The sequence below is a fragment of the Alosa sapidissima genome, chromosome 7, assembly GCF_018492685.1.
Source record: "Alosa sapidissima isolate fAloSap1 chromosome 7, fAloSap1.pri, whole genome shotgun sequence".
Classification (NCBI taxonomy): Eukaryota; Metazoa; Chordata; class Actinopteri; order Clupeiformes; family Clupeidae; genus Alosa; species Alosa sapidissima.
Genome location: NC_055963.1, coordinates 18163133 through 18187141, shown reverse-complemented (window position 1 = coordinate 18187141; position 24009 = coordinate 18163133). Strand labels below are relative to the sequence as shown.

Sequence of the window (24009 nt, the reverse complement as noted above, 5' to 3'; positions counted from 1 at the left end):
CACACACACACAAACACACACACACATAGGACAAAAAAAATCAGGGATAAATCTGAAAACACATAAATTCAGGACCTGCAAGGACAGATAATTAAGAGAAGTTCTAAAAAAAGATATCCTATCTATATACATCTCTCTGTGTTGGTGAACCTGTGACTGAACAGAGGCTTCTTTGATAGGTGGCGAAGAGTGTGTCCCTGCGCTTGCACGGCGAGCTGGAGTCTGTGCAGAAGAAGAAGGCGCAGCTGGAGTGGGAGAACGAGGAGCTGCGTGAACGCATGCAGGACCTGGAGGTAGCCAATCAGGTCCTGCACACCGAGATGGACAAGACCCGAGAGGTAAAGAGCATTCTCATCTGAAGACTGGCTGTAGACAACACAATACAAAACTCAACCCATTTGGGAATTCAGATATCCATTCATGTTTAAAAGAGACCCACACCCTGGTTTTTGACTCACAAAGAGGGAATAGAGGGAAATGAGAAAATGTTTCACCAAGTATAACACCAAGACTGACTGGCAATTGTTTGCAGTGAAAGTGACAGGATTGTTTTGATTTTTTTTAGTCTCTAAGGGACATAAAGAAATCTGACATTTCTAGGATAATCAAATTTGGGTGATTCACACAAGATGTCAATAAAAGAACAGTTGACCACACTCACAACCTCTATGAAGAATTCAGACTTGCCAAAAGCAATGTTTACTTTGGATTCAAGGATCCTTGCGCATTGTGTGACATTATTTCTTATCCCCAGGGCTGGACAATTGAGTCAAATACGTACACATAAAGACAATAGGCACTGCCATATTGTATCATAGCAGAGGTCGGTAATAGTTAAGAACACCAACAAATGCAAAACAGATGCAATGCCATGCATGTTGCCCATCCTCATTGCAACAATCTTAAGGGTCATACTATGACAATACTATACTATGGGTGCAGACTTACATGCTGCACAAGTGATCTTCAAACTCTTTGAAGACACACTGTGTTTCACACGATCCTTGTCAGTATTTGTCAGCTCAGCTGGGGAGGGGGTCGGAGTGCTGTGAACTGATTTCATGATGCCCCTTACCAGCACCCAAGCCAGCCCTCACTGTCCCATTGGCGAGTAATGGGCTCTGGGTGCCCTTGAACCCGGGTAGCAGGCACCCACGGGCGTGGTGGACAGCTGGCTGTGAGGCAGGGCAGTAGCGCATAGCATGTAGGGGTTGAGTTCCAGGCAAGCACAGCTGACACTCTTCACAGTCTCCCAAGGGGGAGGAGAGTAGAAGGAGAAACACACAGGGAGAGAGAGAGGGAGAGAGAGAGAGACTGAAAGAGAGAGAGAGAGAAAGGCAGACAGAGAGAGAGAGAAAGAGAGAGAGAAAGGCAGACAGAGTGAGAGACTGAAAGAGAGAAAGGCGAGAGAGGCAGAGAGAGGAAATGTCTAAAAATAGATAAGAGGAGGAGATCCCTCCAGCCTCCCTCCTCTCTTATGCCCCCTTGGCTCCAAGGATTTAGGATGTGTCCGAATGTGGGTCAAGACATGTCATTTCGGTATATATCTATAACTTTGAAGATTTCCAGACTTTTAAAGTCCTGAATCTGGCCACTTCTGCAGTCTGTCATTCTCGCTCTAGTAAAACCCAACCCTCCCAGATCCTCCATTTTGATCTGTTCCTCCCTTTGTCAGATCAGCTTTTGTTTCACCTCCTCCTGTCCTGAGTCTTCCTCCTGTACCCTCCGTCCACCTTGTCAGTACCGAGACGGGGCCCTGGGGTTTTCCTCCGGTGGCAGTGCCGTCTCCAGGGCCTGTCCTCCCCACCCCCCCCCCCCCCCCGGCATGTGCTCAGCTCTAATCCAGGATTCGGTGCTTAGGGGCGGATCGCAGCGGCTCAGCCCCAGTCCACTCATCTCAAACAGCTGCTCGCTCCCTCTGATCCTCACATGCAGGCAGACAGGGAGCCAGGCAGCCCGGGCAGGTCTCACACAGCGATTACCCAACGGCACAAGCACCAGACTATGTTTTATGATATTTTTTAATGGGGGATATGCTAGTTTTACTGAATATAAAATAGCTTTATTTCCATGGTGCTGGTGTTGGCAGGAGTCTAATGTCTGGTGAAATGCGTAGACAGTGTAAGACTTTGGATGACTTTGGATGAGTCATCTTGCTCCAGCCACATGGAACCCGATGAATACAACCTATGCACGTTTATTACATGCGTGTCTAGAGACAAATGTTCAGGTGGATTATGGGTAGGAATGATTGACCTGTTAACACAATTTTAAATGTATAGGCCACTCCACTGCCTCATGAGCATGTGGCTCAGTATGTGTGTGTGTATGTGTAGGAGGAGGGGGGATTCAAACAAGGACATGGTCAGGGTGGTCTGGTGGCCATAAGCCTTTGGGTATAGACCTGCCAAGCAACAGATTTCACCACTGTCCACCACCGACATTTCAATAACTCGTCTCCAGACATGTATTCACATAACAAACCAGCCAAGTCCTGTCTAGCCCCCACAAATACTCTAATCTTGGGTAGTCAATACTCTAAAGTCTGCTAAATGACCGACGTCTGAAAATTAATTAAGAGGGCTATTTTCTTTAAGCCTAAATGACAGTAGGTAGCAGGTCCCCAGTGAGACTGGATCACTCAAGTTATTTTTATGTCACCCACAGGGGCTCTGTGAGCACCTCTTGTTATTAGGGGCCCTGAACTCCACTCAAAGGCCTAGACAGGGTCAGAGACATAGAGACTGACACCCATAAAACATTCCAGTCATATCCAGCACAGCAGAGATGCTTCGCTCGTACGAGCTCAGAGTTACTGCGCTTGACCGTGGCGGTCATCTGTTGTTTTAAAGGGTGTGTGTAAAAGAAAGAATCCATCCAAATGAAACGGTTTAGCCCTGCGCATACATTTGGACATCCTTTTGTTTCCCCTATAAAAGGAGTTCTGAGCGGGTGACCTGGTTTTGTCTGCCGGGAAGTATGTGGGTAGAGTGGTTGAGTTACTCGATCTGAGAGTCTGTAGGAGTAGCGACGGACACCTGAGTCTCTCTGGAGATTATGGGGGTGAATGATATCCCCTCAAACACTTCTATCAAAGTTGACCCCATTCTCATGTTTATTAGACACCAGGGGGGCATACTGTAGAGAAGGCCGGGGATCACGTTAAACCTGTATTTCCATCAAAGCCTGTACTGTAACTTCACCATATTCACCAATGCACATGTTCTGAGAGAAAGAGTATTTTTTTAAGTATCCTTAATGAATACATCGATACGTTGTCCTTTCTTTAAGAGTCAAAAGATTCTGTGTTATCTCACTACACTGTTGTGTACAAAGACACCCTTGTGCTTGATTTCTATAGTTATTTACTCATATCTATGAATCAAATTCAACACACTGGAGTCCTTTGAAAACTCTGATCATTTGATTCCACAGAACTCTCTGAGGAGGAGGAGCTTGAGGTCAACATCCGGCAAGGCTGAAAAGAAGCTTTCCCCACAGGTAAACCACGCTTGTGCATAAAAGACAGTGATGACTTCTCTAGTGATCTGCTTTGCATTGATTTGCAGTGGAAACAATGTGTGTTATTGGGAGGCATTTAAGATTGTATGCAATCGTTTTTAAAAAGTCACACAAATCCAGGCATTCATGCTAGGCACTGGACAGAAAATGAGACAAAGTAAAAAAAAAGTATGGAGTCTGCACAGTAGATTCTGCTCCCAAACTCATTTACTGGTATCTTACCGCCACAAGTATAGAAAGTGAAAGTGACACTGCCATTGATTTTGCATGGTATTACACCATTGTCGTGTATTTGTTTAACAGGATGACAGTGCTGATATAAAGTGCCAGCTGCATTTTGCCAAAGAGGAGTCCGCGCTCATGTGCAAGAAGCTGACCAAGATGGTCACCGAGAACGAGACCATGCGGGAGGAGCTGGCCAAGTACCGGCTGCTTTACGGCGACGTCGACAGCACCCAGGTGTCCGACAGCATGGCCAACTCGCCTCTGGCCCGCGAGGCCGAGGTCAAAGTTCACCTGCGGCTGGTGGAGGAGGAGGCGACCCTGCTGAGCCGGAGGATTGTGGAGCTGGAGGTGGAGAACCGCGGACTACGGGCGGAGATGAGCGAAATGAGGGAGAGGAGAGGAGGAGGAGGAGGAACAAGAGGAGGAGGGGGGGAGGAGGAAGAGGAGTCAATGGAGGGGGCACGAGAGAGTCTCGCTGTGCCAGTCTGTGTGGACGGAGCTGAGGTGGTTGAAACGCAGTCTCCTGCCAGTGTGAAGGACACATTGGTCACTACACAAATACAAACGGAAGAAAGAGGGCACTGCCCTGAAGAGCAGGAGAAGGTCAAGAGGAATGGCGCTGACCTTTTGACCTCTTACACAGACTTCGGCCGGAAAGACCTGAAGACTCTTCTAGCCCTTCGTGATCAGGCTCTGCTGGTCAGTTCTGCCATTGACCTGCTGAGAGCTGCTCCGACCAAAAACGGCATTTCGCCATGCTCCAACCAGAAAACCCCACCGTTGTCCCCTTACCTGGCCAAGCCGGAAGCTGACCACCACTCGCCCAACGCTCTCCCTCTCCCTCACCCTCGGCCCCGGGACCTACCCATCCTAAGCCCCCTCTCCGGCGAGTTGGACCTATTACAGTTTCAGCTGCAAGCTCTCCTCGAGCGTATGAAGAGTTTAGTAGACACAGCAGACAGCAGGAAGACCCACAGCTGGGGACCCGGCTCATGTGACCTGGCACCTCCTCCTCCTCCCGAGGAGCCCACGGAGGAGCAGAAGGAGGCCCTGGTGCTGAAGGTGGACCTGTCCCCCGGGTGCCCATGTGACCAGGAGACCCTGGTGCTCCTCACCTTGCAGCTACGCTGGTTCCTGCAGCAGTGGCGACAGGGGGAAGAAGCCAAGAACCTCTTTGAGGTAAGGAATAAAAAATGAGAATTAAACACTTGGCTTTTACACCCTCCGTTTTGAGGAGAGCACAATTATATAATTATATAATTATATCATAAAACTGTAATGGTAGATCCTCTAAAACAGACAGACTCTTTACAGCGATATACAACTGTTGAATTACCATTAGAAATTACTATGAAGACATCATATTGTTTCATGCTATGAGAGTTTATTACCTTGTGATAAGGTTGTTGTGGACAAAGACCTCTGAAGTTTGCCTACAAAAAGGACCCAAAGATGGCAGCTTTTGGGTCCTTTTTGAAGACAAACTTCAGAGGTCTATTATCAGTTATCATGACAATGGTCAATAATTGCAAAAAGCCCATTTCCATGTCAGAATATGGTCTGTGTAATGAGATACGACATTTCAATCTTACCGTGGCGGAATCAAACTGTTCCCCAAAGAAAACCTTAAAACAGGACAAAGGAAGTATAAATGATTCTTTAAATGATTACATTGATGTGGACAGTTGTTATGTGTCATGACTGATTGATTAAAAGTGGGAGGAAGTGTATGGGTAAAGGTCAGTGATGAAAGGTTGTCATTGATGGATAGCCCTGAGCACTAGCACTAGAGAGATTACATAAATAGATTTGAATGTTAATGGACTCAGAGATTGTCACTGAGAGTGTGCGTCATCTCAGGTGGGCTGCCAGAAGACACTGCGTCTCCTGATGGAGGGCGAGGAGGTGTCCGACTCGGAGGATCCCAGTAAGATGAGCCCCACAGCCTCAAAGATCTTCCCCAAACTGGTAAGACTAGAGTGTCTACTCTGGGTGACAGGGACATATATTTAGTATGAACTATAGAGGATTTTTTACTTTTATATCTGAACTTAAATTTCAAAAGATCATACCAAGCTTTTGTAGAAAAGAAAGTCGAGCAAAGCACACAGACTTACTTACAGTAAAGCACACAGACTTTGTTTGTATGTCAATGTACTGTATGCCCATTGGCTTGCATACTAGGAAGCAGATAATTGTACAGTCCATCAGTTAATTCAATAAATAATGATTGTGGTAATTCTCTGAATCTAGTAATATTCTGTATTGAGTGACAATAAAGGTTTCATTCATTCATTCATGTAACTGTGCGTATGTTACCCACATCAGGTGGACAGTGCTGAGGACATGGTTCTGGTGGACCTCAAGGCGGCCATGCTGGACCTGAGCTCTGAGCTGCAGGAGGAGCGGCGGTCAGGGCTCGAGATGGCCCAGCAGTTCGCCTGCGCCAAAGCAGCCTGGGCCGTGGAGAGGAGCGAGCTCAGGAGCCTCGTCAGCAGGGTGAGGGGTCTGCCAACCACACACTGGCCAATAGTGTTGGATTTATATATATATATATATATATATATATATATTGCCACAAAGCCCAGCACAAATATTTGTTAAAGCATAAGTAAATTGTTATAGTTGCAATTACAATGCAGATGTGCTTATATTGTCAATACAATGTTACAAACTAATTGGACAGTGGCAACACTGATACCTAGTGCTTACACTACTAAAATAATTTACACTTTAGTTATGAGTGTGCTTCATATTAGTAGTACAGAAACACAGTTGGACCACAGGAACATGTTTTGATGTGGTCATGTTTTACCATCCCTCAGCTGGAGGGCTCCGCCAGCAAGGCCTCGATGAAGAACCTACCAGACCTGAAGGTGGCGCTGCAGCGGGACCACGTAGAGAAGCTGCAGCACCTGCTGGCTGACTCGTACGCAGCGGTGATGGAGCTGACGCGGCAAACAAAGGTGCGCGAGCGCAACTGGAGCTGCGAGAAGCAGGAGCTGCTGGAGTACCTGCACCAGCTGCAGTTGGAGCAGCAGAGCAGCGACGCCAGCAGCCAGGCCAAGACGGCCGAGGTACCACAACAGTTCACTTTTTTATTATAGGTGAATAAAGGTGAATGATATTTAGTACCCTCTTAAAACGAATGTGTTGGCCCTATCTGGACACAGAGATGTGTTAAAAAACAACACAATTGTGTTATTTTCAACACATATTGTGTAGCAAATAAAAAAGGAAACAACACAAACTGTGTTGTCCCTATCTGGACACAGATGTGTTAAAAACAATGCAAGTCGAGTTGTTTTCAACACATTCGTTTTAAGAATGTAGACGCTTTTATCCAGGTTGAGGTGACGTATAATGGCAGGTTCGGTATTTGAACCAGGTCCTACCAATTATCAGACATCGACACAACTGTTGCTCCACAGTCAACTCCCATCTCATCTCATCTCATTTCGCCTGTCTGCCGTCCTAGTTTTCTTTGTACTAAGTTCATAAGTTTAAGTTCATGCAGTTAAATTTGTTGGTATTGCGGTTGAAACTTACATTCAGCATGTGTAGGGATGCTTGATAGACTCTTGGAATCAGCTCAGTTGAAACAGATTTACTTCCTCCACATGGGTTTGCACATTGAAAAAAACAAAAAACAAAGTCAAAACGGGTAATTCTACATCCAAGTACTGTGAGTCAGTCAGTCAGTCAGTAAGAAACTTATCAAAATCCCAGAGTGAACTCATCTGCCCTGGAGGTTCACGAGGCGCCATCAAAGGACGAGCGTCGTCGCATGCCCACCGAATTTGGGCTAATCCGCTGTTTGGGCTGCAGTGGAGCGGGCAGTAGGCCTACATACTGTAAGCTGCAATCCGGGCATTACGGCCAAGGCAGGGGACTTAGACTCGCCACACTGACCAGTGTGAGTGAAACAGAGAGAATGAGAGAGGCCAAGAGGAAGTTTAAACAAGATTGGGGGGGGGGGGGGGGGGGGGGGCAGATTCTGTTACCCTTTCCCTCGGGTCCGTGACCCATGGTGTACATTTGCTTCAGGCTCTGTGTGAGGTTTGTGGGTCAGAGGGAGAACTGACTAAAGTTTCGAAACAGATTTTTTCATAAGCGTGGTCTCGATCCAGTTCAACATATAATTTACTGCTGTTGGATGAGCAGTCTCTATTTTGATGACTTTGTAGTTTTGTGAAATCCATGTTATTTTTTGGAGATGAAATAGTTCCTGGCCATGGATTTGTGTGGTGCTCTTTTTTTCCCCCCCCCAAGGATCATAATCCCAACTCTCTTTACTCCCTGACACACTTTCCTGAGGCAGATTTTTCATTTGATTACTGTGTGACCATAAATGCTCAAAACGAGTGGGTTACCCCACAAGTCGACAAAATGAGATTCCACAACCCCCCCCCCCCAACCCCCCAATCACCCACCCCACTTCCATTTTTCTCTACCCAGCTGAAGATCCAAATGGTAATTTGGGTTGGCTTCTTTTGAAGGCTACAAATCCAGTCGTGTCACATTGAGTCTTCACTCACACTGATCTCTGTGCGAGCTGGCGGGGCCTTTTTCACTTCTCGTTTCAACATGAATAAAGCTGTGTGTGTTCTCTTTCAGTCTTCTGGTGGCAAGATGGCTGAGAATGGAAGACCCTATGGGACAGAGAGGTCAGATTCTTCATTCATTCAAATGTACACTTACTTACAATACAGGCTGTAAACACCCATACATCTCACATACATCAGTACTGGAGCTTGCTTTGTAATGGCATCTCCATTCAGTATTCGCTATTACAGTATGAACAGGCACATACACTCACATACACGCACATACGCATAACACATATCACTTTTTCTCTGTCTTTCTCTCTGTTACCATGACATTAGAGCATCAATGCCTCTGTGGAACTCCCCGTTCACTTCTATTATCATCTTTTTACTTGTGGCTTCTCCAACAGGATTAAACACAAGCGAGCACAGCCTGATGTCTCTGATAAAAACTGGGTCTACCTCAGCCAGGAGGCGGCGTTGCTGGACCAGCCTGACGCCTATAAGACCTGGGACTTCCCAGTCATGCCGTCCAGGTTCCCCGGGCTGGACCTCCAGCAGGAGTCGGCCCAGAGGAGCCACACGGCCCCGGAGAAGACCTCACTGCGGATCTACTACAGCCCGCCGTCCGCCCGCAGGGTCCACCTCTCCAAGCTGACCTGGGACAAAGAGGACGCGTACGTGGAGGGGAAGACAAGGGAGAAGCAGAGTGGAGCCTTCCTGCCCAGAGCGGTGAGGTGCAGAGGAGGAGATGAGGGCAATGGGGCTTTGAGCTACCAGGGCGGGCTGCCGCTGGAGTTCCATGACTTGCTGGAGTGCGGTGGTAGTGGTGGCGGTGGTGGTGGTGGCGCCAGTAGTCCCACGGGGGGCGCTAGCAGGCTGCCCTGTGGCTTCCAGCCTCCCGCTGGCGTCCCGTCCGCCTCGTTCCTACCCTTCGGGCCCCTGCAGGCGTCGGCCAACCTGAGCGACGACATGAAGGAGATGACGGCCGTCGTGCGTGGGGCGAGCCGGGGCAACTCCCTGGAGAGGGGGCGGGGTCTGATGAAGGACGCCTGGAGCCAGACTCAGGCTCAGAGCCGACCGCTGCCGCATGCCCACACGGTCAGTACGGGCATGCAGACGGACGGGATCCGTGGTCTCTCGGCCGGGAAGTACTGGTCCCCCCGTGGCACCACGGCCTCGCTGGTGTCCCCGCGTGCCCAGCAGATGTCCTCGTCCCTGGAGCGTGTCGGTGGGCGGGCGGAGAAGCCTCCCTCGTGCTCCACCTCGCCAAAGCTCTACCGCCGCCACTCGGCATCGTCACCGTTCTCCTCATCTTCATCCCCCTCTTCCTCACCTTCCTCGTCATTCCCCTCGTCCTCGCTCTCCTCTTCCTCGTCCCTCACCAACCCGTCCCGGCTAGAGGCTCCTAAGGAGCGCGGGCTATGGGGTCTGTCCCAGAGGGGGTCCGTAGGTTCCGCCTGGGCCCGTTCCACCACCAGCAGAACCGGTTCTGTAACTGCGGCAAGCGCAGACAAATCGGCCGGCCGCAAGCCTGTGGGGATCCACCGCTACGGCCTGGTCCAGGAGTTCCTGCGCAACGTGTGTGGTCGGGGGGACAAGCTTCCAACCGGGGCAGCTGAGAAGGCCGGAGCACCCACGGTGCGGAGGGACAGTATCGGCCCGGCGGGGCAGAAGAAGGCTGAGCGGCCGGCCTCACGGGTTCCGCTGGTCAGGAGCGACAGTGTGACAAAGATTGTGAACCGGAGGTTCATGAAGCAGGGGCAGAAAGATGAGACGGGCCAGACTCAGACTCAGACCCAGGGCCAGAACCAGGCCAGCAAAATGCCCGTCAACAAAGACAAGAACCCTGGCACTGCCACGCTAGAGGTGAGTAGGCCACCACTGTTTCGAGTCTTGAGTCCAACATTCAAGGTAGAGTGTATGTCTTTGGCCAAAGGTCCTTGATATTTGAGATCAACAGCCAATCAAGTTACGCCCGGCCCCTCCCTCCGGTAAGAAAATATAGGATGTTCGTATGGGAAAAGGATGTTTCTTTGGTTGATGCAGCATTCAATCGTGTTTCTGGCCAAAGGTTCTTGATATTTGGGATCAACAGCCAATCAAGTTACGCCCCTCCATCCCGTGCTCCTGATACAATGTGTTGATAGGCTAGAATTGTTCTTGGATCAGTTTGAGCCATTGTATTTTTACAGAGCCAGTAGTATGAACACCAGAGCTTGTGCAGACACTGAATGGACAGCTTGTGGAGTTTGACAAAAGTGTATTTCATTAGAATCACAGACTCTACTCTTAAAGGAGAAATCTGGCGATTTTTCACATAGATCTCTGTTTCTCGAGGTCACCGAGTACTGTTGAAATGAAAAAAAAAAACGAGTTTGAGTTGCTGCAGCCAACAGCTAAAGCAGCCAGGCAGCTACAGCCCTACACTCTGGAGGCATGAACATGGGGGCTCAAGAACATGCCCCCAGAGTGTAGCACCGTAGCTACTGTACCTGGAAGCTCTAACCATTTGCTGCAGCAACTCGAGCTAGGTAAGACCGATTTGTTTTTGTTTGTTTTCGTACCGACAGTACTCAGTGACCTCTCCTTTAAGGACTTTCCACTCATTTACACAATGACTTCTGGAAAAGTATCTGAATGTCTAGCATGATTCAGTGTCCTCTTCTGCCCCATGAGAGACCTTACCCACAGGCTCTTCCCTTATGACGTTCAGCATGTACAGTTTGCAGTTCTTAGTTCTTATCTTTTCCTGGGGGAAAGCGAGATAAAGAAGCCTTTCCAAAAATTGTTCAACTCTAACTCTAAGGCCATGGCTTGTGACCAGCGCACCGCCCGCCCCTGAGAGAGCCGTAAAAACCTTCTTACGCATTAAATTACCCAATACAGAAACTCGTGCACTCAAAGGCTTCTGAACCTTTTTATTGCGCACCACAGACTGAAGAACCCCAACATGAAGAACCCCATGCATTTCCAGTAGGAACTTCTCCAAGGATGGTTTAGCACCACAAACACAGACTCTGTAGTGAAAGGGGTACTGTAAGAGTAGACTGGGGTTTAAATGTGACCATGATGTTGGGATGTGCCCTGACAGCCTTTTTCTCCTGTGTTTGTTTCCCAGCGGGATGGCTCCTGTGACTGCAGCTCTCGTTCTCTGACTTCCTGCTTCGCTCGGCCCTCCCGCTCCAACCTCCACCACACCCACGCCCACTGCAGGCTCCGCCCACACGACTGCCCCACAGCAGCTGCAGTGAAGAGCGGCGCTGCCCCTTAGCAACGAGGCCGTGGTCATTCTTCTCCCCCCCTGGTGTGTTAACCCTCAACACCAACCCCTTCACCCTGCAACCACACACACACACACTCACACACACACACACACATACACAGCTGACAGCATTCCCACAGGTCCTGAGAAACCCAAGCCAGGCCAATCTTTAAGGATGGGTGGAAAGACACTGAACAGATGAATCGTGTCGAGTTCTGCTGTACAGGGCCTATGCAATTCGATTACCTACAACAGCTGGATTTGGCCGGGGGGTTGTTGAATAATGATCACACACACATGTGTTTGTTTGTGAGGACTTTGGACCATACAAGGACAAATCACTTTTATTGGGTAGGCTCCAGTCAGATATACACATGCATATATATTAAATATCATGTTATGAATGTTTTATGTACATATTAATCATCATAGTCATTTTTTTTCCTTTAATGATAATTAGCCATCATGTCTATTATATGTTATTATATACTGCAGAGGTGACAGTGACGATATGAATCAAATAAGGCACAATTGTGGCATGTGCTGTGCTTAGTTGCATTGTAACACATTATTTCAGTAGATGCCTTAATGTAAAAACCCTTTACATCAACATATACATGAAACAGATAGAAGGACAGAGGAAAAGTGGCAGACCAGTTGTTTTTTTCTGTATGAATATTTTTTTTTATGTTAGGTTTTAGGTTTAATACTGTATTTATAAGTAAATATGCAGTCAGGTACTATACCCCATCCTAAAGGAGATCGTCAGCATCGTCACCTGATATATCTGATGCACTGTGTCCAATCAGATTACTGTAGTCATTGCTGTAAGCACACTTTATTAAGTTGACTTGGGAGTAGAGTGTATGTTGACATGTGTAAGTGAAATGTGTTTGAAGTATTCTACATATTATCTATTCATTTGTAAAATAAATTGTATAACAAATTGTTCTTTCCAGAAAGCCTGTTTTGTCATTCAGCAGTCTCTCTAAAAAACATTTGTCTGTTTTACAGAGGACTGCAAGAGTCATTTGCGTATAAACATTTTCCTTTAGCACTGAGACTTCAGCACATGAATATTTATGTGGCGTCTGAAGGGACTCTTCAGTGCTTCCATGTGGTCATGTTTGTCCTCTCTATAAAAACTGTCCTCTGAAGTCTGTGTCATCTTCATGAATATCCATGGTTGATGTCTAGGTCAGTTATAAGTCATCACTACTATTACGCCTGGAGTGTGTCCAGCTGACAGGCACGTCCACTCTGGTCCATGACACTAGGAGACCTTCGGTGTTTGACTTCGGTGTAGTGGTCTGGATCAGCTAATGTGTCCATCTCCGGAATTTGGCATCTATGCATTTGACGAACTTAACTTAATAGTTAAGTTATTGTTAATTTGTTAATTGCTTCTCTGTTTGTGCTAGCAGAACTCCAATCTCCCTAGACAAACCCATGAAATGGTTAATCACGTTCGGTCACTCTTTCCTGCCTCTCCCTCTCAGCAGGCCAGGTCAAGGTTCATCCGCTGAGGGGGCCTATCTAAGACTCTTAAGAAGCATGACGCGTGACACCTGGGCAGTAAGCCGAGCTGGACATGTCTGTGTGTGTGTGTGTGTGTGTGTGTGTGAAGGGGAGTCTCACAGTGGTCAGTGGAGCGGCCAGGTCTGACTGCCTGCCTGACTCTGGCTGACCTGAGCAGCTGTGTTCTCGGTCACATGCCAGCAGGACGGCAGCAAGCACCTTCAGCAAAGAGCGAAAGTCTCAGTGCCTTAAGCACTTAATGAGCTGAACGCATCCTTCGCTACTGGACACGTTGCATGCACTGACTGACACAGACTCTGAGTATCTGCTGTTCGTAGTAAACAACAGGGTATAATTGAGCCTCTTAACAACAGTTTCTACATGAGCAACACTTGGACAGAGCGATTTAACATAAAAAAGGAATAAAGCATTTTTTTTTTTAAATAGCAATTTTGTGCTTTTTACAAGATGTGATTTTATAGTCTATTTATAGAGTATTTAGATTTAGGTCAAATACACTCTCATAACAATTTAGTTTAAGACTGAGGCAGAGTCACTCTAAATATGCTTATTTTCTAAAGCAGCCCTGCAGAGCCGTTTCAACTGCATTCGCCTCCAGTGAAAGCTGATCATCCTCTCTCTCTTTCTGCTGCTGCTGCTGTTGTCTGGAACAGCTGGTTTCACTGCAGTCCGGTAAACGGTCTCCCATGGCAGCCTAATGTTTTCATGACAAAGGGTCTCGCATGTCCCTGTGGCTGGCTAATCTAGCGTGGAAATCAAAGTGGGGAAACAGGAGCCAAAACTGAGAAGAGCCGAAAGTCAGGAGTCCCCCCCCCCCCATTACCCAAACACACCCAACCCATCCAAAAGCTCGCTATGAGGCATCGTGGACAGCATTCATTCATTTTGAGAGCTGTTCTGTGCTCCCAATTTGTCCATAATGAATGAATGAATGAATGAATCATAGGCTGACTGCAGTCAATTAAACTCCACTGAGCACTTTTAATGTCATGACTTTAACCACAGTCAATCTATGCAGTTTGGGTGTTCAAGTAGGCCACTTATCTAATTTAGAAATACTGTCACAGTCTAATGAGTCAATTAGATTTTGAAAGGCTCACATGACTCCATTTATGTCTGTGCTTAGTAGTGTCCCCATATTTCAAGACTTCTCAGCTGACATCCATGCTGTTGAATAGCACTGCCTCCTAGTGGATATAATATGATACTACATCTAATTCCTCAGGCATGACATTGCATTTCCTTTAGGCCTACTCTTGTATTGCCATTGGATGGATGTATTCATACTGGTCAACTCCACTTCATGGACACCATACATTTAATTCAGTGCACTCTGGGAGTATAGTTTGTGGACTTAACCAAGCTAATATACTACTTGGATGATTCGTAGTTTACAGTACTGGACCTCATTAAAAACACCAAGCATGTAAAAGTCATGAACACATGAAATATGTGCAAGCCTGACATTTACTTTAGGAGAATTGTTCATTTTGGTCAAGACTGGCAACATTAGCTAGAGGATGGTTGAGAATGCACAATGTAAAAGCCAAGCTGGCTAGTCACAGAGGTGACTGTGGTCACATAAAGCCCCTTCGATTGGGACTTTTCTTTAGGGCAAAGCTGTACCCTTGGGAGGGGAAAGTTTTCTTTTTAAGTGTGATTAGACACAGATGAACTGAGTTTCAATGAATAGACACTTACCCAGAGGAGACCAGAATAAATGCATGCATTCGTTTTTTAATCAGTAATTGTAGCCATGACGTTAGTGGATGCCACCACAGACACAAACCTCTGCCACACTGCAATCCTCTGTCGAACTGCTTACATGTCTGAGATGAGTTTGAAACAGCCTGGGAGAGGCTGTAAGAGAGGCACTCAAACTCCAGACAGTCCTTCATCAATCACCCGAACAGAGTCACTTCTCCAGGACAACCCCAGCATGGGGAAAGATAAATACCGCTGTGTGACATTGATATCACAAAGAGCATCTATTATGCATCCCTTTTTTTGTTCATGTAAGTGGTCTTCATTTGTCAAAACTCCCTACTGCTGGCATCTGAACATCTCTCCCTCTGGCCTAAAATAACAAGCACTGTCTGAAATCTATTAAACCCACACGTGAGGTTAAACTCCACGTTTTAATACTAGGACTTCTGAACTTATTAAACAGGTTGGATAGTTCCTACAAAACCCCAATAAGCTTCAATGCTTTTCCTGCAATATTACACTCTTAAAACAAATGTGTTGAAAACAACACAACTTGCGTTGTGACAGCAATTTGTGTTGTTTCCTTTTTTATTTGTTACACAAGATGCGTTGTTTTTTTTAAACACATCTCTGTGTCCAGATAGGGACAACACATTTGCTTTAAGAGTTTACTTTGTAAATAGAGGTGTCATTACAATAGTGTGGGCAAACTATGTTCACGTACGTGTGTGCACATCACAAAAGCAGTAATCTCTTTTATGCCAGAGTGCTACATTCAAAGAGGTTCTGATTGTTATGCTCATCTTAAGTGTACCCGTAATCCATGTAAAACCAGCCGAAACACAGATTAAAGGCCATTGCTATACCACGGGTTAATAGGAAGTCCACAAACAAACACACCAAAAATGTTACTGTCATGCTTGTGCTACAAATAATCAGGATATTACACCAGACCAATAGTTCTAACTCGCCCGGTGTTAGTTATTTAATGTAGACATGAATGTTTGCTTTTAAAGGAGATGAGGCAGACACAAGGCACTATAGATGGCATTTCTTCATTTATTAGTCGTACAATTATGAAAAATAATAATCATAAAAAAGACTGGAAGCCCAAGATTATTTACATTTTTTTTTTCTTTCAGTTCCTGTAGTGAGGTCCACCAGAGTGTATAAGGTACTCTCAGTCAGATGTTAATAATTAGCTATCATGATATGTTGCGCTTTAAAAAGACTTTGTCCTCCCTCGACTCGAGACAAATGGCAAAAAAAACAAAAACATTACAGGCTGTACATACAGTACATACATACATACATATACATATATATATATATATATCTATAAAATCAGAATCATTCAAGTATCAAAATACAGATCGCTTGAGGCTATTTTACAATCCCATTAGCATATGTTTGCATCATCATACATCATCATAGTCATCAATAGAATCTCATCAGTCCCATTGTAGTTGCTATGGTGATAAGCAAAGGTGCAAACCCCTAGACCAGGACCGTGTGGGGTGCGTGTGCACACCGTGCTTCAGAGCACGAACTCTATGCGCTGTACCTCAGACATCCAAATGTACCACAAAAAGAGGCAATCAATATCTATAGTCTCATTCAAAACTGTTCAAACTGCATTTCAAGAAATACATTTGCATGGACTTGTTTGGCTTCAGTGAAGATCCCCCCCCCCCCCCCCCCCCCGAAAACTGTTCTTGTGGCTCTTTCCTTTGCTTTCATTTGATTTTATTTTGTTTTCTTTCCTTTTTTAAAACTTCTCATTTCATTAGACGGACACCTAACTTCCGGGTGAGTAAACCACTAAAACATGACAAAGATAGAAAAGCTTGGTTGACCATTCACTCTTTAAAAGCTCTACTACCTCCTGATTATATATTTAAAAAAGCCAAAATGCATCCATCCAGGAAGTGATGATCAGTGATGTCAACTGGTCTCAAATGGCAAAGAGAAGCCTTATTCGATTTAGGATCACAGTTTATAACTCAATTACACATGTCTAGAAGAAATCATCAATATATTTCACTGTAAGAATTGGGCATAAAGTGGGTGTGTATGTACCATAGTTTTGAATGACCCTTGAACAATTGCACTCAATAGGGTGCAGATGCAGTATGGTAGTGCTACTTAGAAATGCGACTCCCAGTCCAGTATTGCACAAATTTAGACGGGGTGGCAAATAGTCCTATGTAAAGTCACAGACATTAACATCGTACCTTTCTCTCAATAACTACAAATAGACAAATTTCAGGTGGTATGAACGAAATAATGCACAGCGTGTCTTCACCATAACCATTTCACCTGGGTGTCAACCAAGGTGAACAGGTCATAAGCTCATAAGCAGTTACTCTGTTTTACAACCTGTGATGGGTCGTTGCTATAGATGCACTCAATATCTAAAAAGAGCTGCATTTCGTTTAACCATTGGAACAAGACTGTTTTTCATCAATTCACATTGGCTTAGAGGGAATGCCCAGAACATCTAATATGACCTGAGGAACTCTTTTATACTGCCCCTTACGGCCTGCCTGGAGGCCTTCATATCTCCCTGTTCTCACACACACACAGTCAGGGGGAAATGAGCGTTGTGTCCATTCTCCAGTAAACTCTGAAGGTGAGATGAATATGCCCGTGTGATGGGATGACGTCACACACCAAGCTTGCAATGAGAGCCGAGAGTCATGCCGCTGCCTGCCGGGGGGTTTAGGGTCAGCGGAGTTAGTGTTCCAATTCATGCTTGCAGGTGAGCCCGACCCTGAGGATTCTGGTTCACTAACACGGCAGCTCCTTCCATAGTTTGTGTTGTGATGTGTTGTGTTTTGTTCTCAGTGGCTGGGTCAAGATGGTGGAGGGTGGAGGTTGAAAGGGGGAATGGATGGAGTAAGTCCTCTCATGTCAGTGTTTGAATTTTAATGCCGTTTACTGCTGCGGACAGCTGGTGAGGGTTAACTCTAGGTGTTGGTGGAGCCCTGGGGTATATTGGTTACCCTACTGACACCGAAACCAACCCCACCCTGACAACCCCCACCGACATGCAGACTGTTCACCTCTCCCACACCAACACAGCTTCAGCTAGGGAAGGACACAGACACACACATACAAATCAAACACAAAATTTGGGTTTCAAATAATACAAATTCAAGCTTACAAAACATTTAGAACCAAATCAAAAAGAAATGTACGTGACAAAAAGTGACAAGAGTGGCAGACATGTCACCAGGAGGGAGAAACGAAGAAGTGGTGAAAAGGTGAAACTGAAAGTGAGTGCAGGAAAAGACTGCCTTAGTTGTTATCGCTAACAGGTACAGCCAATGTTATTTGAAATTCAATAGAAGAGTTTTGATGACTGAGACCGACTACCATTTTGTCTTCAATAAACTACACAATTTTGATTTGGCTGTGTAGACAAGTAAAACTTTCGAAGCACCCAGGCATGCATGATTGCTACATGTGTACTGAAGTTCATTAAGGCTTTGCTCTGAAGATCTGATTTGCTTGCTCATTTAGAAAACATAAGAAGTATAAGGCTCTGGTTATATGTGTAAATGCTAGTTCTCAGAGACCAGATTTGAGACACCCCTAATTACTGGGTCATGATACATGGTCATCCACATTTGCCCGGTGATTCTGGTGACAACTCCACATCGACAAAGGGTACATCTACATAAATGCATCCTCCAGATGTGCTGTCTACACAGATGACCGTTCAAATATTAGTTGCCAGCAAAGCCCAATTTCAGATGTTTTCACTAGTTAGTGGGTAGACAGTGGATGGAATCACAGAACAGTAATGTCAGGTGCAATTAAATACAGCGACAAACTGTTAGCTACTTAACTGTTAGTTAACTGGTAGTTGACCAATTCAGTCTTGCTATGCACCAAAGACCTCAATCAATAATTCTTTCAGCATTTTTGTTTAAAAAAATGCAATCTAAATTTGTTTTCACAGCCTGTATCACAGAGTATTTTAACACTGAAACAACAACAAGAGAAGTGATTGAAAATGCCTCAAATTTGAATTCTACACCCTAGGTGCCCTGAAACTAACTGACACACCTTGCAGACAAGAGCTGTCTCTGAGAAGGTTCCGTTCCAGGTTCTGGTCTGATCCAGAACCACCAGACCTCTAACAGGCCTACTCCGCTCAGAACAGGCCCAGAGGCAGGTGCTGTCTGTGAATACAGCATTTCTTCTCAGGCCTGATCTGATACTCCTTGACTCATCACAGTGCTTAAACAAATCTCTCTCCGTTTGGCAAGAGAAACAGAGTTGCACAGAGTCTCAGAAGAGATGAGCAGTGAATTCATCTTCCAACTCCCCCACCCCACCCCACCCCACCTTCAGTCTTCATCCACTCTACAGTATGTGGGGAGGCTACTGGGAGTCCCCCCCGAGTGCGTCAGGAGACTCCCTTTAAACACAAACAGTCACACAAAGAGGCGATAGGCTGGGTTCTCACAACTGAGATCCAGGAAGTGTTCATTTGCTGTGCGCAGTGCGAGACAAAGGGAACGTTAGGGAGACCCCCCCCCCCCCCCCTCCCATCATTAGAGTCCACAGAGGTCACCAAGAGTCATGCTCAAAAAAAATATTCAGTTCTCCAAAAAATGGAAACATTTTTTTCAGCATTTTTGTTGTGTCTATTTTCCTTGGCTGTTTCTCTTTGATTTCATTCCATTATTCCAAGTAATTCGTTTCCCTTTGTCTCCTTTTGGTCTTTTTTTTGTAGTTTGTTTCTTTTTTGTAATTTGTTTTTGGGCTCATCTTGACTTTTCAGACCTCAACAGTTCAGACAAAAGGAGGAAAATCGGTGGTTGAAGAGTAGTGCGCCTCACAGTGGCCGATGCCTGGCATAGACAGGGAAAGCACCAGAAGAGGGAAAAACAAGATTGCATCACTAAAAAGTATTTATCTCCTAAAACACAGAAAAAGGGGAGAGGCGATTTCTCTTTAGGTAGTACAGAGGAGCAAGAAGACTGTTATGACTTGGTAAAGGGGCAGGATGGTTGTAGCTGACTGTTAGATGTTGCAGGACAGGTATGACTGGTTAATTGGAAGAGATTGGATAAAGGCATTGGGGAGGTTCGCCGTTTGATTCAGTGCAGGAGTGCTTGTCTAGCCTCCACAACAGTTCTTAGTTAGCACAGCTTTAGGTACTTTGGCATTCGATCAATATCAACTTTCTTGGGGGGGGGGGGGGTTGAATGTATGTTTTCAAAACAGAAAAGCATCTGCCAGGCACAGGGAGTGGGTCTCCCCATGGGATTGGATGCGTCAGATCGTGCCTCTGGAGCTGGGAGACGGGCGAAGTGGCTCGGCTCAGAACTTCATGCTGATGGGAGCAGATGGAGACCAAGCTCAGCAAGGGAGGATGGGGGTGGGGGGCTGGGGGAAGAGACTGGATGCGAGCGAATGTATGCTACCTGGATACAAATACCTACTGCCATTTCGGTATATATCAATGATATGATGTACAAATCCATACACAAAATGCAAATAAAGAGCAAGTAAGAGTCAAAGTCCCCTGGGTGTAGCTTCAGGGAGGGGGATGTTTTCTATGGCAGTCAGTGTTAGAAGGCTGGCAGAGGAGGGAGATGGGGGGGATGGACACAGGCGGAGTCCGGTTAGTTGTACGATTGTGGCTGCAGTGGGTTCTAAAGAGAAGCAGCCAGGAGAGCTGGAAAAACAGGACCAGGCAGAGGCATTGGCAGAACCGAGTAGAACCGAGCTGAACCAAGCGCAAACAGGAGCAAGGAGGGCAGGAGACAGACAAGAGACAGAGAGAGAGAGAGAGAGAGAGAGAGAGAGAGAGAGAGAGAGGAGAGAGAGAGAGAGAGAGGAGAGAGAGAGAGAGAGAGAGAGAGAGAGAGAGAGAGAGAGAGGAGAGAGAGAGAGAGAGATAGGGGACAGGCGCGTGGATAGGCGGGCGAGCGAATGTGATGTCATACTGCAGGGGTCCAGCAGTCTTAGGAGTTAGAAGCCAGTCGGCGCAGGGGGCGAGAGATGGAGAGGAGGAAGAGGAGGAGGAGGACGAACGAAAATAGGTCCATTTGGGCAAAAGGGGAGGGGATGGGGGCGCAGAGTCACAGTGAGAAGGCACAGAGCTGGAGGGTTGGGGTGGATAAGGGGTGGAGAAGGGTATCAAGGGTGGAGGCAGGAGAAGAGGAGAGGTGGAGGGGGGGGGGGAGAAGGAAGTGCCCCACTCAGAATATGGTGGTCTCGTACTTGGTGCTGATGGTGCGCTTGGAGTCCTTGGGATCCACCAGCCATGTGGCGCTGTTCTGAGACTGCGAGTCCGCCTCCAGCTCCATAGGGTCCACCTGGGGGAGGGGGGACAGGGACAATACAACATCAGAACAGGGTAGGGAGGATGGCCATCAGGTCACAGGGAAATAAAAACAAACCTGTAGAACAAATGCTAACTTGTATATGTACAAAACAGATACAGAAAAAAATCTAAATAAATCTAAATGAGAGTGTATCTAAAGAAAGAAGAAACTGTAGTATTGGAGGGGGGGGGGGGGGGGGGGGGGGGGGGGGTATTTGTTTGTCTAGCTTAGACTGCATGACCCGTTTGCACTTTGCCTACATCAAACCATTTCAGCGAGCAAGTATCGCCGCAAACAGCCGTACACAGCCAAAGATTGGGTTAGTCCCTTCCCGTTTTGTAGATGCAAAACTGGAAGTGTTAATTAAATAATTGTCTGAATGGTTTGCACTTACAAAAAGATCCTCAAAGAACACTTTGTATCGTTAATTAAAGGCAGTTGAACAACTGATCCACACACCTGTGATTGTGGCCAAACAATGAATATTTCAACTAAAGCTCCCATCTGACAAGTGGGTGTTAGACCATCGCTGCTATGATGAAAAATTTAGACCCGGTGCATTCAATCTTTTCATTTAGAAAGTTTAGACAGAGTTTTTGGCAAGCACTGTGAAAATGTAAAATGATACACTGTACCTTTGCACATCTGAAATGATGAGTCAGCAAACATGTATTGCTCAATGAATACAAATGTGAGAAACTGTGCCATGGTGTACACAATTTCAGGTCAACACAACACTACTATTAAATAGAATGGTACCAATTATTCATTCAATAATGATTTTGATTATCAATTGACAGTTGATCAACTACATTCTTTAGGAAAAAAAAGCAAGCTTGTTCATTTCATTGTACCCACTACTATGGAATATGAGAGAGTAGCCAAGATAACCAAGACTTGGCCAACAACAACGAGACACGCCACCAGAGGTCCCTCCTATCCCACAGTAATCCCACTGGAACCTCAGAACACTCTAGAACATATCTCAGTGGAATGGGAACTGTACATTGGAATCCTCTGGTCAGTGTGTCAGCCAGCCAGATTAGCAGAGCGCAGAGAGCAGACAGAGATAGTAAACACAACAGCGTCGGGGGTGCATGGGGGGAAAACGCATGAACAGTGGATAGTGAAAAGTGAGGCAGTGGTGGTAAAGTGGAAGAAAGATAACCAGAGGTGGGTAGTCAGCGATGAAGGGGAGAGAGAGACAGACAGGAAAAGAGAAAAAGAAGGGAGGGATGGAGGGAGGGATGGATAGACAGACAGAGAGCTGGACGGACACCTGGGCAGCAGGACTGCTAGAGTGCAGCGGGAGGAAGGAAGGTCGGTGGGTGGTGCACGTGTGACAGTAACAGCAGCGGCTGTCGAGCAGAGGAGAGTCCTGAGAGACAGAGACAGAGACCACAGAGAGAGAGAGAGAGAGAGAGAAAGAGAGAGAGGAGGAAGAGTGAGAGGAAGGGAGGAAGAGAGAGAGGGAGAGAAAGAGGGAGAGAAGGAGAAAGAGAGAGATAGATAGAGAGAGAAATAGAGAAAGTGAGAATGTGTGAGATGTAGAGAGAGAAAGAAAGAGGGAGAGTGGCCATAGCAGAAAGAGAGTGAAAGAGAATCAGAGACAGAGAAAAAAAACAGGATAGTGTGTGAGAGGTAGGAAGGAAGGAAAGAAAGAAAGACATGAAAGAAAGAAAGAAAAGAAAGAAAGACATGAAAGACAGAGTGAAAGACACAGCAGACAAAGTTGAAGTGGGGAGGGGTTTAGAAAGAACAGAGAAAAATAGTAAGAGAGTCCAGAATAACAAAGAGAAGGAGTGGGAGACAGAAAAGAGAACATACAAAGGGAAAGAGTGATCAGAAACAGAGATATAAACAGCACATGGAATGTAGAAAAGAGAAAATGGCGGCACCAAACCAAAACAGCATGACACAGCAGCCATTAACAGCTTTACCTATGACCCATCTACTGCATATGAAAACAACATCAACTCCACAGGGGCGAATATACTGTAAACTACATTTCTGTTGAGCTTGCTGAAAACATCCAGGTAGCGGACTATGTTTACAGGAAATGTTTGTAACCTTTTCGGTTCTTAAAAATTCATCAACATATTAAAGCTAATAATTATGCAGTAGGTTTCCATATTAAAATAGTTTTTTTTTCCCCCCAGAGTAAGTGAACCAGGCTGGGATTTATTATGAACCATTAATTAGTTACTCTGGCGAAAGAGTAGCAGAGCTGTTCCACGTTTATGCTGAATAGGACACAATATCGCAGACTGGAGTGGTGCAGTTGAAAGCAGCCCTGGAGTTAAGCGTGTTCACAGCGGAAATGTATTGAGCTTCCTGAACGGCTGGCCCTGAAAGGCTAATCTCCAAATTCATTATTTAAGTCATTATTCAGATCAGAGGTTAGCAAATCTATAGCGCAATGATTGGCTGCAGGCTAGAGAGAGAAAGAGAGACATGGGTAGGTTTTGTGCGTATGCAGTATGTGTGTGTGTGTGTGTGTGTGTGTGTGTTGAACAGGTAGAGTTCTTTTCTAATTAGACTGTAACTGAGAAAGCGACTTTAACAACCTCTTAACAAGGTAATGGCTGGAACACATGTCTCCTGCCCCCACAAAATGAAATCATTAAATCTTTTCATATGCACGGTTGCCGTCTGTGACGCGTTATCTGCTTGAGACAATTTAGCCTCTTTTTCTACTCGCTACTCCTGTACAAACACACTATAGAAACCCTCCAATGACGAAACGTGTGTGTACAGGAAGGTCTAGACAGAGACAGAATTACTTATTTAGTATTTGGATTGAACGGAAGGGTGTGTCTAGGAGCCTAGGAGCGTGTGATGTATTCACATTCGGATG

The 24009-nt window shown here is 46.0% G+C and overlaps 2 protein-coding genes across 2 annotated transcripts in view; one reads left to right on the top strand and one right to left on the bottom strand.

Annotated features, from left to right (window-relative positions):
• The window catches only part of si:ch211-197l9.2 (protein SOGA1), a 16905-nt gene extending 4464 nt beyond the window's left edge, over positions 1–12441 (top strand). The window contains exons 3-11 of the mRNA XM_042097666.1: positions 180–338; positions 3436–3501; positions 3826–4926; positions 5608–5715; positions 6076–6246; positions 6573–6824; positions 8365–8414; positions 8705–10163; positions 11416–12441. Coding sequence (XP_041953600.1) covers positions 180–338; positions 3436–3501; positions 3826–4926; positions 5608–5715; positions 6076–6246; positions 6573–6824; positions 8365–8414; positions 8705–10163; positions 11416–11568 — 3519 coding nt within the window. The 3' untranslated portion in view covers positions 11569–12441. The remainder of the gene's footprint in view (positions 1–179; positions 339–3435; positions 3502–3825; positions 4927–5607; positions 5716–6075; positions 6247–6572; positions 6825–8364; positions 8415–8704; positions 10164–11415) is intronic.
• Positions 12442–19676: 7235 nt separating this feature from the next.
• Positions 19677–24009, bottom strand: part of LOC121713189 (ankyrin repeat and SAM domain-containing protein 1A-like) — a 105261-nt gene continuing 100928 nt past the window's right edge. The window contains 1 exon segment of the mRNA XM_042097640.1: positions 19677–21143. Coding sequence (XP_041953574.1) covers positions 21027–21143 — 117 coding nt within the window. The 3' untranslated portion in view covers positions 19677–21026.